Source organism: Chamaea fasciata, unplaced genomic scaffold (genome assembly GCF_029207755.1).
Source record: "Chamaea fasciata isolate MVZ Bird 193981 ecotype frontalis unplaced genomic scaffold, bChaFas1.0.hap1 SCAF_15, whole genome shotgun sequence".
Classification (NCBI taxonomy): domain Eukaryota; kingdom Metazoa; phylum Chordata; class Aves; order Passeriformes; family Sylviidae; genus Chamaea; species Chamaea fasciata.
Genome location: NW_027094100.1, coordinates 6172647 through 6190171, shown reverse-complemented (window position 1 = coordinate 6190171; position 17525 = coordinate 6172647). Strand labels below are relative to the sequence as shown.

Sequence of the window (17525 nt, the reverse complement as noted above, 5' to 3'; positions counted from 1 at the left end):
GATGTTAACAAAGCTGCACTCCCCAAACATTAATGGTCTGAAAGGTTATTTCCCTTCATTTAGAGGTAGCGATCTCAGGTGCAAAGAATTAAGCTAAAACACAGCATCGGGTGTAAACTGGTGCTTACAGCAAATGCACTGCAAAAGATATTACTGGCTTTCAAACAACTCCTCTTCTTGATGTATTTGGTTTGGGTTTTCCCTTGTCTATGGGCATATGCATCAAGCCAAGGATGATAACCCTTAACTTCTTGTCCATCTCCTGCTTTTGCTGCTTCTGTATTGAGGCTGTAATCCATCACTGACCCAGCATCTGATGCTGCTGTGTGTACAGATAGAAGAGTCCCAGCAGATCTGTTGCGCCGTGTTTATTCTGCTGTCTGTGTTATGGCAGCACTTGAGGCTTTAAACCCATGCCAGGGGCTCTCTGAAAGCACAGAGCCTTATCTCAGAGCCTTTAAATGGATTGGACAGACATGGACAGGGAGAAGTCTGTAGATTTGTACAGACTGCTCCCAACACCCCAAAATTCCCTGCTGACCTACAGCTGTCCCCCAAATACTCCTTCATAGCCCATCACCATGCAACCATGCTGATCAGAGCCTTCCTGCCACTACCCAAAGGGTCAGCCCATGGAAAGAAACCTGGCATCCAACCATCCTTACAGCAAAAGCACAAGGAAATATGTAAAATGAATACCATCTAGTTAATTCTTGCTAAAAGCAGAGTGTTTAGTTTTACCACTCTGTACAGACTGAGTGTGGAGTTTCCTGGAGAGTCCCATTGTGCTGCCATGGAGCAGCACACACAGCATCAGGGCTCTGGGCTGGAGGATTTGACCCCAGGAAGTACAAGTCACACAAATGGAGATGTCAGTCATACACAGTAGGTTTACCTTTAATTACCTTTGATTTGCTGAAGTGATGAAACAGAAATTCAAGTCCGGTTTTATAGAGAACACCCCTGTTTTCAGGAGTGCTGCTCAGCTATTACTATCTGGGAGTGTGTCTTTTTACAAATAGATCTTTTTACTTTTCTGTTGATTTTTTTGTTTTGTTTTGTTTTCCATATTGAAAAGCAGTATTACACAGTATCCCTTATGGGTTTGATTGAGAATCCCCAGCACTCACCTTGCACCTGCCCAGTCACCTCTCTTATTTTCTTCTCTTTCTTACCCTTTATAAAAACTTCACTGTCTTTCCAGGTTCTTTCAGTGTTTCTCAATCACTGAAACAATTCATTGTGCTATTTGTTTTGGGATGGGATCTTAAGTAATTAGACATTCTTAAGCTAATTTTGTTGTTACTGTTAAAAGACCTGTATAAGGGACATTTTCCTCTCCTGCTCCCTTCCTCCCTTGTCTGCACCTTGTGATGCAGCATCACTAATTTAGCCTAATAGCTTTTAAAAAGCAGAACAATACGATCTGAAAACAAAATATAGTTTAGAGAGAGTACACAGCAGTCACAGAGAGTTGAGTGTGAGAGACTGTGTGTGTAGGATCACATCTCTGTGTGAAGTAATAGATTTATAGCATAGTGGGCTGTGTTTTGAGTAAATTAATCATTAGGAACAGACAGTTTTCAGTATAGGACTCATGCATAATTCTCTCAGGATTTCTGTTATATTTACACTCATCTAATAGTTGAGACAAGGGATACAGGAGTTATGAGCTGTTTGCCTTGACTACGTGGTATTCTTTCATCTGCATTGATGTTCATGACTTTGTTTCTTCCCTCTGGTTTGACAATAGTTTTTAATTTTTTTAACACAAAAATAGCAGCTAATACTCAGCAGGAAGCAAATATAATCAGAATAGCCTTGTTTGCTTTTGTGCTTTCCCAGCCCAGGCATTGCTGTCAGGTACATCTTCTTTACGCTAAATTGTTTTTGGGAATGCTATCTGAGTGGATCTTTGGGAGAGATGTCCTGGTGGAATGAGAGCAATCAGCCACCAAATCATCTAGAAATCTCTGGCTTGGGAATGTGTTTGGGATCTTTGTGGGCAGTGCAGTATCACCTTGTAGTGATGCAGGGAGGGTCTGAGCCAGCTCAGGAGGTGAGTGCTGCATTTTGGAAAAGCCACCCACTGCTGACTAGAAACCAAAGGTTCTTGCAAACATGGCCACAGTCATTTTGTTGCCAACCATGGAAGGATAAAATTTCCAGAAAAGAGGGAAAACCCATTCACTCAGAATGTGAGCTGCCTTAGCCATTGTATCCCACAGCTCCTCAGAGAGGACAGGTATAACATGAGATGAGCACAACAGCAGAATGGACCTGGGAAGGGGACATTTGGAATTATAAGACTTACAGTTTGATGTACCAGATATATGTAACAAAATTTAGTGAATGGAAATTGAAGCTAAACAAATTCAAAATAAAATATGTTTGCCCACTGAGACTAAGTAATCATTTGAAAAATTGCTCTTAGATGTTTAAATTAGAGCTGGAAGCCTTCCTGGGTGGTGTGCTATAGAGCAAACAAATTATGGAGCTGCTGCAGGGAAAATCTTGTTGAACTTGGTGCAGGAGGTCAGAGTGTGCACATAATCCCTCTTGGCTTTAAAAAAATCTATAAATCTGTGGCACACTGCCTAGGTGGTGATAGGCACTTGATAAATTACGTTTATCATGTGTTTTCCCACCTGCAGGCTTCCTCCAGCCTTCCTCCCTGGGGCTGCTCCTGCTCCCTTCCAGGCAGGACACAAATCTAGAACTTGCCTTTGGACTTGGCAAACCAAGTTGTAATTCTTGGGCTTCCCAAGAAAGGCTGAAAATTCATCCATCTCTTTCTGTGCATTTGGGGCTGAGGCATACGATTCATTTAGCTTTATGCAGTTTGGAAGGTAATTGTTTAAGGTAGGAATAGAGTTTTTGTTTATAGAACTGGGAATTAATATTCTCATGCTGTAAGTTTTTAATATATTTTTAAAACTCACAGAGTAATAGATGGGTGCTTTTTCTTGTAATAAAATGAAATATTGAAACAAATATACACTGAGGCAAGCTTTAACTCTTCCAGGTTGTAAATGTCTGTTGTTTAATAGTATCTACTTCATGGCATGTATTCCATTCCATTTCTGTGATAAATTTGGTGAGCTCCCAGTTGCTGCTAAATTATATATGGATACCTGATAAATGTACATCTTATTAGCTGAAACACATCCCTAAGATAAGCAAGTTAGTTTGGATTTTTATTGTTAATTGAATTTTTTCAGCAGAGGCTGAAAGGATGTTCATTTGCATGATGTTAAACATCTGCTCTTCTTAGCAGGAACTTCACCAGAGTTTTCGCTTAACCTGTAAATTCAAATCAGGAATAAAACAGGTACTCAGCCTTTGAGGAGCTTGGCTGTGTGTAAAGGAGGCGGGCAGGCAATGCTGTGAGGGAACAGGATGTAATTAGCAGCGTTGCCTAAATGTCACATCTGTGGTGTGTGGCTTCCTCTGTGCACAGAGATGGTCTTCAGTGATGTTTGGAGACAGCAGAACGCTCCCTGTGTTATTATCAGGTGTTACAGGAACACTGCAGTGTAATTGCTGCAGAACACAGCCTGGTGTTTTATAGGATGCTTTCTCTGAATGATCAGAAGTTAAATGGTTGTTATCGCAGATTTTTATATATTAAGTTTTGGGTTAATTTCTCTTCCTCCTAAATCGGTTTGCTCAGGCCTTGTATAGAATCGTGGAATCATTAAAGTTTGAAAAGACCTCCAAGACCATGAAGTTCAACCTTCAACCAAATATCCCTATCACCACTATCCCATTGCAAAGTGCTGCATCTGCTCATTTTTTGAACTCTTTCAGGGATGAGGACTCTTTTTCTTTCCTGAGCAGCCTGTTCCAAGGTTTAACCACTCTTTCAATGGAGAATTTTTTCCTAATATCCAGCCTGTAGTATTTACAGCCTATGAAAATCAGAGTTGGGAAGATTCAAAACTCACAGGTATCTCTAAATTGGAAGAAATCGGCAGTTCCATTAAGGTTTCTTGATGTTCTTCTCGTGCAGCTGAACTTGCTCAAGGAGTTTGTTCATGTAAATTGTTGAGAAAAGGAGTTATTTTCTTCTTTCCTACCACACAGGAAAATTGGAACGAAAGTCCAGCCAAACTCTCCATGCATGTGTGGAAACAAGCAAAGGAAGAGGAAGATAGATAGAAAGAGACAGATAAAATAATTGCGTAGCAGAATGGGGATTTGCAAGGAGACCCCTGAAGAACTGAAGTCATCTTTAATTTTCCTGTCCCCATGTAAACTTACTCTGCTGAGTCAAACAGGCCGTAAGGCAACAGATCATTGGGGTAAAGAGTTCACATAATGTCTCACTCAGGTTCAGCAGTCTGATCTTTTGGGACCACATTTGCACTCTTCAGGCAACACTTTCATTTTGTACGTAGGAAAACGGGCTGGTGCAGATGGGGAATTTTGCTAAAAATGGCACAAGAATTAAGGAGCCACACTCAGAAATAAATTCATAATGTTTTAGTTTAGTCGTTTTCTGATCTAACAGTGCCAGATAAAGCCTCAGTGAAACACAATGAAAGGGCTTTTTTGAAAACAGAGCTTTTCTCCAACCCCTTTAATTTTGTCTAGAAATGTTACTTTCAGTAACGATATCTTTTTTGCCCTATAGATACAGATGAGAAAACAAATCTTAGTGCTCTCTTCTCCTGCACTGAATTTCTTCCTGGAACTTGAAAACTGCCATAGGAACAGCTGAAAATAGTCAGCATGGTCTAAGAGGAACTGCCAAATAAAATGACACCTCTGTTGCCTCCTGCCTTAGAAATGACACTCTTCAGCCTGCTCCAAACTGCTCTTTATTACCACATACGGTGGTGCTGAAGGGTTGCCTAGAAAATTAGTGCCACTGGAGTTCCCCCTTCAGTGGTGGGTCGTTTGTGCTGGGTTGTTATCATCCTCCCCCGTGGGGACAGTGAGCGGCAGGACTGTCCTGCTGTGATGGGTGGATTGCAGGCAGGTGATGGTGGCATCCAGGAGCCAAATGGGGCTGGCAGCTCTCTGTGGGACACTGGGTTGTTATGTCCTATCTCACCTGCACTGAGTGATAACACACTGAGTCTAATCCTGTGTTGGGACTGGCAGCACAGCTGCAGATTTTCAAGGGCTGGAGCCCAGATCTGAGAGCATATGGACTGGGTACCTGTGCTCCAGCTGTGGGGAGATGCCACTCAGGGGAAACTTCTGGAGAGTTTTTGAAGGGTCACACGAAGTTGGAATCTCTTTGTATGCCTTCTTGTGTGTTTCTTGATAATCAGACGCTCTGATATTTAGCCTGGATGCTAAAGGCTGCACAGCTTCTCTCACGGATTTTAGGCAGAGTGCAGGTGCCACCTGCCATTCTTGCAGCCCGTGTAGTTTTGCTGAAAAATAGCTCAGGAATCAGTGGGACTCAAATCCTCTAAAGACTTCTGTGTGTGTTCAGGCTCACAGCTGCTGTCAGGTGATCTGCACACCAAGGTCTCAGAGATTGGTGCTCTGTAGGTGTTATCAGATCATTTTTGAAATTTAAAGAAGTACTGACATTTTGAGTAATCATTGTATTGTAAGGCACCTTGCACGGTAATATTTCACTGGGAGATTAGTTTCCCCATCAAAGCAAGCTCTTCACTTCCTCATTTTATTTTATTTTGTACCCTGCATTCCTTTGAAGGACACTTTCATCTCCAGCCTTGCTGTTCCTGTGTTACCTGCATTTAGTCAGAACTGGGTTGAAGATTGCTGTGGGATCCAAGTGTAAAAACCTGCAGCAATTCACAGAAACCAGGAGTAAAATTTTTAAAGAGGGCAATTATTGAGGGAGCTGGATTAATGATCTGTCATCACAATTTAGCCACATTCACCACTGACCTTTCACAGGGAGGATGCTCTTGATAAATGTAGATCATTACTGAGTTCTGACATAAAAACATAATGGCATTCTGTGTTTCTTGGCAGGCTGATCAATATTTTATCTGCCAAAGCATGCAGAGGTGCTAAACAGGATGAATTAAGTTGCTGCTGCAAAACAAGAAGCCGCATTGCTTGGAGTGAGCAGAGCATGTAAATTTGACAGTTATTTGCCACATTTTAGCATTTTAACAATCAGACCTTCATCTGCTGGATTTTTCTTTTACTTTTCTTCTGTCTTACTGTTTTTCTTTCCCATTTTTTTTTTTTTTATTTATTTTTTTTTTTTTAAATTCAAACAGTTCCAGGCTTCACTGGGCTTGAAAATGCTCTAAACTGGCAAGAAGGATTTGTTTCTTTGGAGATCTTCCCCAGCATGAAGAGGGAAATAATGGACTAGAATTGAAGAATGAGTTTAGGGCATGACAGAATAGCAGTTTTAGCTCATCCAGAATTTGTGTGGGTGTCTCTGTGTATGTTGGCTCCCCGGCTGTGTGGTGGGGATGGTACATGAGTACACACAGAGGGTCAGCTGGCAGTACCACACAGGAACCTGGAATACATGTGATGGCATTTCTGATTTTTAGAAACAGGGAAGGGCAGGAATGCTTTAAAACCCATCTCCGAAGAGCAGTGAGGGTCAGCTAAAATCATAGAATCAGAAAATCCTGAGTTTGAAGGAACCCACAAGGGTCATCAACTCTAGCTCCTGGCCCTGCACAGGATAACCCCAGAAATCCTACCATGTGCCTGAGAGCAGTGTCCAAATGCTCCTTGGGTTCTGTCAGGCTGGTGCTGTGACCATTCCCTGTTGCAGTGACCAACCACCCTCTGGGGGAAGAACCTTTTGCTAACATCCAGCCTAAACCTCCCAATACAGGTTGCAATTGTGAGCAGAATCCAAGTCCCTGGGAAGCTCTAACAAGGAAACCAAGCTGAGAGACATCCGTTAGCAAGACCTGCCAAGGAGAGCAGCCTGATATGAGATAAACTCATAATGAAGAGCTTGTGTTGTAAAGGAAACTGCTGGTGGCAGTCAGCAGAGAGAGAGGAGAGTGGGGATGAGTGAGAGGGCACACAGACAACTTTTCTGACTTTTTTTTTTGCTCAAAAGTCATGTTTGTAATACCTGGCAGTACAGAACAAGAGGTGGCAGAAGCCTAAAGAGACAGTATTTAGTAGATAAAGCTGGTAGATCCTTGGCACAGTGTAAGAAGATTACAGATGTCAGGACAGCAGGAGAGGGCGAGAGGGAAGGAGAGGAAATATAGAGCTTTGCTCTCCAAGACCTATAAACTAGCTCAGTGTCAGCAGTCTCTAAGGAATTTAGGTAAAAAGATGAAATAATAATGCCTGGTAAATGAGGGGAAGGATCTTTGCTGCAGAAGAATCTCGCTGTCTTTGGTATTGACTTTCCAGATATTTTGAGCGGCCTGAATATGTCTCTTCTGTAACCTGGCTGAGCAGGCAAGGATGCTCAGCATCCATGTCTGGTTACTGATGTGCCATATTTTGTTTGAAATAAATAGCATTAGGTCTGGGTTGTGCAGCAGCACATCAGCTCAGATATCCCAAAGTGTTGTGAGTCAACATTTTGGCCAGACTTAGTATAAAGTTACAGTTTCAGGTCAGAGTACTCAACTGACCTGGAGAAGTTTTCCCTCTGTTCTTCCACTACAGTAAATATATAAATTATACATATATACTTACATGCATTTATATATTACAGTTGTAGGGAATTTTTCTATCAATCTTTTAGTTCAGTCAAAGGAACAAATTATCAAACTCACACCCTGGGACAGAACTCTATTGCAGTTACTTCTTGTGTGCTGCTAAACAGCTCAGCACTGCTGGGCTCTGCCCAACTGCTTCTGCATCACTGCAGCCCTCAGATGTCTGGGATGTCAGGAAAAATGTGCAAAGGTGTTAGACTTATGCAGTCTGTCACATCCACACTGCGGAGAGAGGCTTGGGATCCACTTCCAGCAGAGCTGGAGAGTGTGATTTTCTCCAGCAGGAAGTGAAGGTAATGAAATTTTGGGCCAGACTTGACAGGGGCCAGAAGCACCTTCTTGACTTTCTGTCTGCGGCATATGTTAGCAACATGTGAAACTGGACTTATTTTTTAAATAAGAGACACAATTTTCTTACTGCTGGTTTTCTTTGATGTGTTCACCATGGACTGGCCTCACCCTGCTGTGCAGGATGGGAGTCTGCTGGATCCATGACCCTGAACATAGCATCAGTGTGATGGGGAAAAATGCATTATGAGTTTATAGCAGGATTTGGGAATTGCTGCCAGTGGCTGTCACCAGCTCTGTCCTTCTGTGCTTTGCTTTATTTCACTCTTAGTCCCCACCACACTTGCCTGGAAGCTGCAGCATGGCTGTGACCCCTCAAATGGGCACATTTACCTTGGGCTGGCTTGCAGCCCAGATCATCGTGTAGTTTTCAAGAAAAGAAGTTTTGTGGTGGCTTTGTTTTCTGAGCGTGGAAGAATCCAGGAGGGTTGTAATTCAGTGAAAAGAGATTACTGTCTCCTGGCTCCCACCATACTTGAGGGAAGTGGGGCGTTCAGCCTGAGAAAAGGGGGCACAGGGAGACTTTCTCATTCTCTATAACAGGTTTCTCTAAAACTACTTGAAAGAAAGTTGTAGCCAAGAGAGAGTCGATCTCTTCTTCCAAGTAGTAAATGACAGGATGAGATGAAATGACTTCAGCTTGTACCAGGGGAGGCTTAGGTTGAGTATTAGGAAAAAATTCTTCACTGAAAGTATTGACTCCATCCTGCCCAGGATCGTGGTGGAGTCCTCAGCCCTGCAAGTGGGGAAAAAACCCCATGTAGCTGTGACACCTGGGGACATGGGTTAGTGCTGGCCTTGAAGGAGGAAGGCTGAGAAAGCCTTGCCCACGTAGCAGCAAATATCTGGAAAAAGAAGTCCCAGCTGCTGAAAACAAGACTTCTGGAGGGCAAAAAGGAAGAACTGCTTTGGCATGTCCTTGTGGGGAGCACAATGTAAGTGGGTCAGCCCACGCAGGTGTCACCATGTGCATTGCCTGTAGCTGTGCTGGTGCTCACTAATGGAAACCACAAAGCAGAAACAGAAGTGGAAGAAAATTAAATCGCTTTCCCTATCCTCATTAGCCCTAGATACATTTCTGGGATTAACTTTTGACTGAAAATAAAATTCCAGCTCTGAGAAAAAATTGCAGTAGCTAAAACAGTATTTACAACAGAATAGCTTAATTAAATGGATACAGTAATCAGGTTTTCTCTTAAATAAGCTGGTGATTGAATGAAAAAAAAATCATACTGCTTTCACAAACCGTCAAATGACATGGCTGGGAATAAAGAAGTCAAGAATAATAAAGACAGCTAATAGTAGCTGGATAGCCTTGTTTTTTCTGTAAAACAAGAGTGATCCCAAGTGGGACCCAGTGCTTTTTGGAGGTTATTTAGAGGGAAGGAAAAATTTATCAGCTGCTTAAACCTTTTCCCTGAGCAGCAAGAAACTCTCCAAACTACATGGGACTGAGTTCAGGGTAGGAAATAAGCTTTGTCTTGCAGTTCTTGTTCATGTAGCAGGAGGGTACTGACCTGACTGGTGAGCACATGTTCAGCCTCTGTGTCCTCTCTCACCTTCTCAAGTCATGATGCTTTTGAAGTTGTGAGCACAGAATATGAAGGGTGAAAAAAAACTTGACAGTAGATGGGTTTGCTATCAGAGAAATGCCTCCCACCTGGAATTTTAATTGGGTTTTGGTTGGAGTGGGACCAAGAGGTCCAAAATGTCGCAGCTCAGCAAGAAAAGGACAGGAACATTAGTTGTCACTGTGCCAGAGTATTCTGTTATTTTTCATAGGAATAATGTTTAGAGTCTTTGGGGAGCTGATCTACAAGGGTATTGTACCTTAAACTGAGGTGGGACCATGTTCTCTTAGTTTTAAGATTAAATCTTAAATTTAATCCAACATGATCAGTGATGGGATTTAAAAGAAAAAGTTTGTTTTAAAACCAGTATTGCAGAGAGTAAGTCTATTTACATTATAGGAAAATTACAATACAGACATAAGGACATCTGAAGGGAACAGCTGAAGGTGTTGATGCTGTTGGTGGGGTATGGTTGATAACCACAGAGTGTGGGACAGCTGAAGCCTGAGGGTGCCCCAGGGTCTGCTCCGAGGCTCCTGTAAGGCACCAGCCACTGTGCTCTGCACTAAAGCAAACAGATTTGCACAAAAAGACAGTTGCCATTTCTCATTCTGCTGAGCTCTGCCAGACAACAGATAAGCAGAAAATGGTCATAATATCTTATACCACTTTGGGCAGTTCCTTGAGGAGGAGAAGAGCTGTGGGAGAGCTGGATGCTGCAGACACAGCTTTCAGGGTCAGGAGGGTTCAATCTGATTTCTTCAGCCAAGCCAGAGTCACTTCAGGGACAGTGGCTTGAGGACTTTTCCCTGATAATAACCTTTTTCCTTGCTCAGGGGAAGGACAGTGTTTATTTCAGCCTGCAGCAGGGTGATGAGAGCAGGGACTAGTGACCCCACAGCTGCAGGGGCTCCCCACGACTCTGCTCTCCTCACTGTCCTTCCTCTGGCCTTCTGCCACCCCAGGCTGCCTCTAAGGATTCCTTAAGATCAGCCCCATGTTTGACATAGGGTGACACTCTGAGGTACCATTTAGATTAGGGGAACTTCCTCAACATCAGCTTACCCAGGTTTATTTTTTTACTTTATTAGATGTATTTATTCATACAGAAAAGCATAGAGCCAATTTAATATTTCTGGGAGTCACAAAACTGAGTGTGGAACTCCTTAACTGAAGCCCTATAAAATCTGGAAGGTAACATGCTGAAGAGTATCCCCGACAGCAGGGTTTAGACAATCTGCCAACTATTACAAAAGGTAACGACTGCAGGAGCTCCTCAAGTGCAGAGCCGAGTGGAGCTGAATGTGCTCACATATGTGCCTAATTTTTCCCTTTAGGACCTCAGTCCTTTGAAAAGATCAAGGTAAATGCACATGGTCCAGTAACGGTGTCTCCTCTCTCAGGTGACAGCTGCACCATGGCAGACTACAGCCGGCTGAAGAGCATCCTGCTGGACCTGCAGGCTCGGCGGCAGAGCCCGCCCAGCAGCCTGGCCAGGGACACAACAGCCCAGAAACGATTCCTCATTGAAGAGCTGTTCAAGCATCTGGATCTGAACAGTGATGGGCACCTCAGCAGCTCTGAACTGGCTCAGGTGGGTTTATCGTTCGGTGAAAATGGAGTTATGAAGTGGATTTTCATCCGAAGTGTGAATTGAATGTAACACAGCAGCACTCAGGTGGGAATGGTCATTTGTACCTGTCCAGTCAGCAGCAGGTAAAGGAGGAAAATCTAACACAGTCAAGGAGTCTCTCTCTGCATCTCCCAGGAGTCAGTGTTGTCTCAAACATTTGAAGCTCATCTCCAAACAAAAAACATGGCAGTTTTCCAGCCCCATCCGTGCTCCTCAAAATAGATAATAATCCTTGCTCTGCTAACTGACATCTTCTAAGTATTTCCAGTTAACCGGATTGGGGAGAATTAATTTAGGTTTTTTAGGCGCATGTAAGTTAGGAGGAAATCTCTCAATTCTTCTCCCTGTCTTCTGGCCTGTGCCTTAGTATAGGGTAATGTAACAGCGTAAGTTGGAATGTTTTTCAACAGATTTATTGTCCTAAAATCCCTGGGCAGATGCTGAAATGTTGATTAGCAGAAATTGATAGAAAAGGTAAGAACTTGAAAAACCTGGTATTTCTAATTTCAGGCCTGCTGTGCTGTTGGAATTAATCTCATCGGTAAAGTGAACCGAACAGCCATCCCGGGCACTCGATCTGGGTACTCTGTGTCCTCAACTTGCTCTTTGCACATCCAGACCTGGGAAAATAGGCCTGTAAAATGTCTTTTCCATTCCATTATGTCATCCATGAGAAGAATTAGAAGCCAATGCCTTTTAAGAGCCCTTTGGAAGCCAGTCCTATCTGGGACCTATTCCAGTTTCCAAAGCTGTTCCTTCATAGAATTATGAAATGGTTTGGGTGGGAAGGGACCTCAAAGCTTATTGCATTCCAGCCCCTGCCATGGGCAGGGACACCTGCCACTAGACCGGGTTGTTCAGGGTAAATTCACCCTTGAGTGTCTCCTCTGCGCTCTTACTTCCCAGTGAACACAGAGCCACGAGCCTGCTCCTCCCTGAGCTCACTCCTCTCCAGGACAGTTTGTGCTGCATTCTAGTCCTCAGGCTGTTGACAGGATGCTTGATCCTTTCCACACAATGCAAAGTGTCAGTGTAAATTCCCTTAGATCTCGGTGCTATGAATATATGCAATATTTCCTCTGAGGGCAATGATTTTTTCATAAAGACATCGTAGCCATGAGAAAACACTTTTATCTGAATTCAAAGCCAGCTTTTACATAGTGGCATCTAAGTGTCTGTTCTACTCTCCAATTTTTTTGCCCTTTGTACATGAAACTTATTTTATTGGGATTTTAAAACTCTCATGGAAATAAAGGTTTGGCAGCCTGCAAGCGCTTGTTACTGCAAAGGAGCACAGACAGTGTTGTAAGGTCTGCCTCAGAGTTCTGCTGGGCTTTGTTTGCAGATGTGCCTGGAGCCCAGGTCTCTCTCACAGGTGCAAGCACTGACATTGGCTACTCTTATTTTAATTCTTCTCACTATTATCAAAACCAGTAAATGTGCCTGAACATCTGGAGCCCACTACAGTTTGATGGACCAGAAAAAGTTCAGCCTCAGCCAGGAGCCCTCTCACCTACACAATTCTCCACACAATCTGGCCACCAGCATGTCTGAGTTGACAGTGGGATCACCTCTCAAAAGACAAAATGATGCCTGTTAATACACAATTTAGATAAGCCATGAGTGCTTTTAATCCTGAGCTGAGTGGCTCTGGTCTTGGGCCCCTTGCCTGAGTCCCAGCCAGGCTGGGGACACATCTGTGGGGCAGCTCTGGGCTCTCACAGCAGCAGGATTCACAGTTTATTTGTAACATGACAGTTCTTTGTTTTTTTCTGTAACAAGATGATTTTTATGTGTTCTTACAACACCGGTTTATCCACCCAGGTTTCAAGGGACTTTTTTTTAGGTAATGAGCAATTTTTAATTACCCAGGTCATAGTCTTAACAGAACTATTCTTACCTCTTTCTTAGGTAGACTGGTGATTGATTGGCATTACCTGCCTATTTTGAAGCTCTCTGCAACTTTAAATTTCCCCCAAAGAGGGGAATTTCATTGCCCATGGGTAGAGGAAGCTGAGCTGAACGTGATGCAGTGAGATCTTGTTCCCTCTGACTGCTGGATGAGCTGGTGCTATGCCTATCCTTTGTTTTATTTAAAAGAAAAAATAGTCTCTTGAGCGCTATAACCTTGTCTGCAAGCAAAAACTCAAGGCAGGTAACTTGCACTGCTGCAGTAAAAAGTGATTTTTAAGACCTGGAGGTGGATCTTTAGGAAGCTCATTGCAGTGGGATTCACCCCAAAGGAGAGTCTCTCCAGACGGGATGGTCCTTCATTGATGCAGCACCCATTTGTTCTCCACAACAGAACTACTTTGAGCGAAACAATCGCAACAGATGGCCCATCCCCTTCTGTGTAGAGCTGGTTTGCCTCCTGTCTGCTGGTAGACCCTATCCAATGTTTTCCCTCTGGGCCCAACAGTGAAATTCCCATGTGGTTTTGCAACCATGGATATATAAGGCTATTAACAACGGTGGTAATTGTAATGTTATTTCCATTTAAATATTTAATGTGCTTTAAAGTCAGATTCATAGGTCTACTAAGTGTGTCACAGCTGAAGTGTTTTCCACTGTTTTTTTTTTTCCCTGACGTTAAATCAAAAGGACTAGTAAAAACTTGTCAGTCTTATGAAAAGTTAATCAATTTTCTATACAAAGGGTAGACAGAGGGAAATTTCCGTCTTTAGAGGATTGATCTTGGAAGTTATGGTTGATCTCACTTTTATTGAATATTTTTTACTTGCTAGGTGAAGGGTCATTTTTTTTAGCATTATTACTTTAAATTGCTTCAACATAATGGGTCAAGACTAGAATAGTAAATCAAAGAGACCCTGGCCTACAGGAAAAAGCTTTCCTGTCTGGAAGATGCAACAGTTCAGCAGTTTTCTTCGTGTTCTACAATAAATTCAGAGAACCCAAATGAAATGTTGAAAAAACTAAAGCAAACTGTCAGGGGTTGGAAAAGCACATCAGTGTTGGGTACACCATCCACTGTTGCCTGCTCTAGTTCTTATATCAGGGAATACAATTTTGTCCTTACTTACAGAGGAGAAAGGAAAAACAGACTTTCCTTTTTCTCTGTTGAATATTTATTTTTCATTCCATTTTCAATCCATTTTCAAAATGAAAATGCATTTCTGTCCTGCTGGTAAAGGAAGGGGCTCTTCAGTCAATGGCCCATGAAGTGCTGCAGGAATGTGAATATCCTGATAGAAAGCAAATATGTAATGATATATATGATAATCTATCTATCTATCTATCTATCTATGTGTCCAAAGGTAATTTCATGGAAAATCTGCCAGGTGAGCGAGGCCAGCAGTGTGTAGCATTACCTTCCGTGTAAGGTTACCTGTTCTCTTTGCTACAGCTAATGAAGAAGGAGGACCTGGGAGATGATTTACTGGGTTGTACACTTGAAGACCTTCTCCAGTTTGATGATTACAATAACGACGGGCGCTTGACCCTGCAGGAGCTCTACACAGCCTTCCGTGAGTCCCTGGTTTGGTCTGTTCTGGGTGTTTGGAGCACGTGAATATCTGTGAGGGCACTCTTGTCTTCCTAGACGCGCTCAGTGAAGATGATCCCTTTCTTGTCTTTAATGCCATGAAAACACTTTTGAAGGCTTATTTCCAAAGGTGTCTGTGCTCGACAGCGTGAGCATTAAGCAGGAGGTTGGTACAGGTGTGTCAAGTGTATTGTTTTCTTCTGTGTTTTGTTGTGCTTCTTGTTGCTGGCAAGGGAGAGATGGTGGCCTGGCCAAGGTCTGTAGACCTGAATCTGTGGTTTGATTGACCCTAAAGAAACAAGATTGAAACCTGTCCAAAGGTCCTGTGGTAATATGACTTAGATTGCTGTGGGGAAGGTGTTTACTGAATATTTTTTCTGGGAATTATGTTTTCTACATTTTGTTTCTATGTTAATGAGTGTATTAGAGTGTGCAATCATGATATAAATCTCAGCATCCTGTGCAAGGATCTGGGGATCATAAAGCTACTTAAACAGTGGGATATAATAAATACTTCTGTTATCCTATTTATCTTCATAAATTTGTGTTCTTGCTTTAAGTTAATCATTTGTTGAAGTCCTTCCTTGGAAAAGGCCCACACCATCTCCTTTGTCTGGGTGATAGAAAGTTTTATTGTTGCCCATTCTTTTGGGATACTAAAGAAAAGGGGAAATGGGCAAGATTATTCAGTAATCAGGATAGTGAGCTACAGAGAACTTGGGTGTGATTAAGACCTTGTGGCTAAAACTGTAGCGGGATTCAACCATTGACTCCCCTGAGTGCAAGGAAAGGGCCAATAACAAGCTGGTTACCTCTTAAGCAGGATTCTTTTCTGAAGAGAGTAATGTCTGTTTTCTTGATTTACAGCTTTTCGTAAAAAAAAAAATAAAAAATTAGATAATAATCACATAATGGTTTGGGTTGGAAGGGACCTTAAAGATTATCAAGTTCTATCCCCCTGCCATGGACAAGGACACTTGGCACTAGACCAGGTCACTCCATGTCCCATCCAAGCTGGCTTTGAACACTTCCAGGGATGGGGCAGCCACAGCTTCTCTGGACAACCTGTGCCAGGGCCTCACCTTCCCTACAGGGAAGAATTTCTTCATAAAATATCCAATCTAGCCATGTGCTCTGTAGTTTGAAGCCATTCTCCCTTGTCCTATCATACTTGTCAAAACTTCCTTTTTAGCTCTCCTATAGGCCACCTTTAAATATTGGAAAGCTGTTTAAAGTGCTTTAAGATTAGCCCCAGCTGTCACCATGGACCTCTTTGAACCACACATGCATTTAATTCAACACAGCAGATATACAGTAAAACATAAAAATTCATACATTAAGAAGGCATAACGTGTATTAACCCAGCTATAAAGGCTTGACACACAGTTATTTGGGAGTATATGTGGATCAATGGGTTCTCAAAGTCACATCAACTTAAACCTAAATTCCAAGAATTATTTCTGTGGGTTTTGGTTCAGTGAATTTTAAGTAGGCAATGAAAATAAGACAAGTACAAAATATTAACCAATTGATAGTGATAGTATTGATAAACTGCAAAACTATCGTAAAAAAACAGAAGGTGTAACAATGACTATTTGTCAAAGGAATTTTGTATCTGAACAGAATTGCTCACTGTCTGAAGCTGAAAACCAAACTCCATTTTCAGTTTTCCCAGAATCCCGACTTTTATCAAGAGCAGGTAATGGCTCACCAGGTTTTAATTTAAAACCAAGGTTATTGCTTGCAACTTTTGAAATTTTGGGGAACCTGGAAACAAATTTAGTGCTGGTTGAAGTATATTTTTTCCCTTTACTTTATTAAATGATGTAGGAAAAAAAAAATCTCAAAACTACCTTAAACACTTAAGGGCACACTTTGGTTTATGAAAATTTTGTTTATAAGATTTCTGCTTTGTTATGAGTCAGAATTTGGCTTGCAGCAGTAATTTAAAGGCACAGCATCCTGCACATTTCCCCAAATTTTGCCTATTAGAGAGATCATTTTGTTGCTTGAAGTTCACCCAAGCCATGAATTGTGGCTGCCACAGGCTGGCGGCAAGAAATGGGCACGGCTGCTGAGCAAGCTGAGTAACATAATTACCAGAATTCAGTGACATCAGAAAGTCTCAATCTAATTTATCCTCTTGGAAACTCTGTCACATCTGTTTTGGTGCCCTGTACTCTGGTGGAGTGTTGCAGTGTTGGAAAGGTTTGAAAATGACCTTTATAATGCGAAGAGCTTCCCAATTTGACATTCTTGTGCTGCGTTGGAAGTTGCATTTCATTTTAGAGAGTCTTGTGGCCTAGTTGTGACTCACAGAGCCACAAAATGGACCTTTCTCTAACTCCAGGTGTGTCTCTTGCTTTTCCTTGGCCCATCCTCTCTCTCTAAGACCCTCAGGGACTCAAAGGTTATTTTTCTTCCCCATCATGTGGATCATCTGTAAATAAATGAGAAGTGCATGGATGAGAGAAATCCAGAGTCTTACATTTTCTGAGATGTGTTTTTACCAGTACAAGCACTACATCTAATAGGTGCTGTTTTTAATCATAACTTCTACTCCATGCTAATAGCTTTCATACACATTTTAATGCACAGTTTTGGATTATGGACAGAAATAGAGGCTTTCCGTCTAAACCCACCATCTTTCTTCTGACTTTCTGAAAGTTCTTTTGTTCCTTAATCCCAAGAATAGAACTGTTAAGAGTTTTCTTGCATCTATGAGGATGACTGGAGATACCTGTTAACACAGGGTTAAAGTGTCAACTCTTCAAATTGCCTTAATCATACACAAGTAGTGCATGAGACAGATGAAACTCTCTCCT

At 42.2% G+C, this 17525-nt stretch overlaps 1 protein-coding gene across 1 annotated transcript in view; it reads left to right on the top strand.

Moving 5' to 3' along the window:
- Positions 1-17525, top strand: part of FSTL4 (follistatin like 4) — a 212119-nt gene that overhangs the window by 99046 nt on the left and 95548 nt on the right. The window contains exons 5-6 of the mRNA XM_066196935.1: positions 10969-11159; positions 14563-14683. Of these exons, the coding sequence (XP_066053032.1) occupies positions 10969-11159; positions 14563-14683 (312 nt within the window). The remainder of the gene's footprint in view (positions 1-10968; positions 11160-14562; positions 14684-17525) is intronic.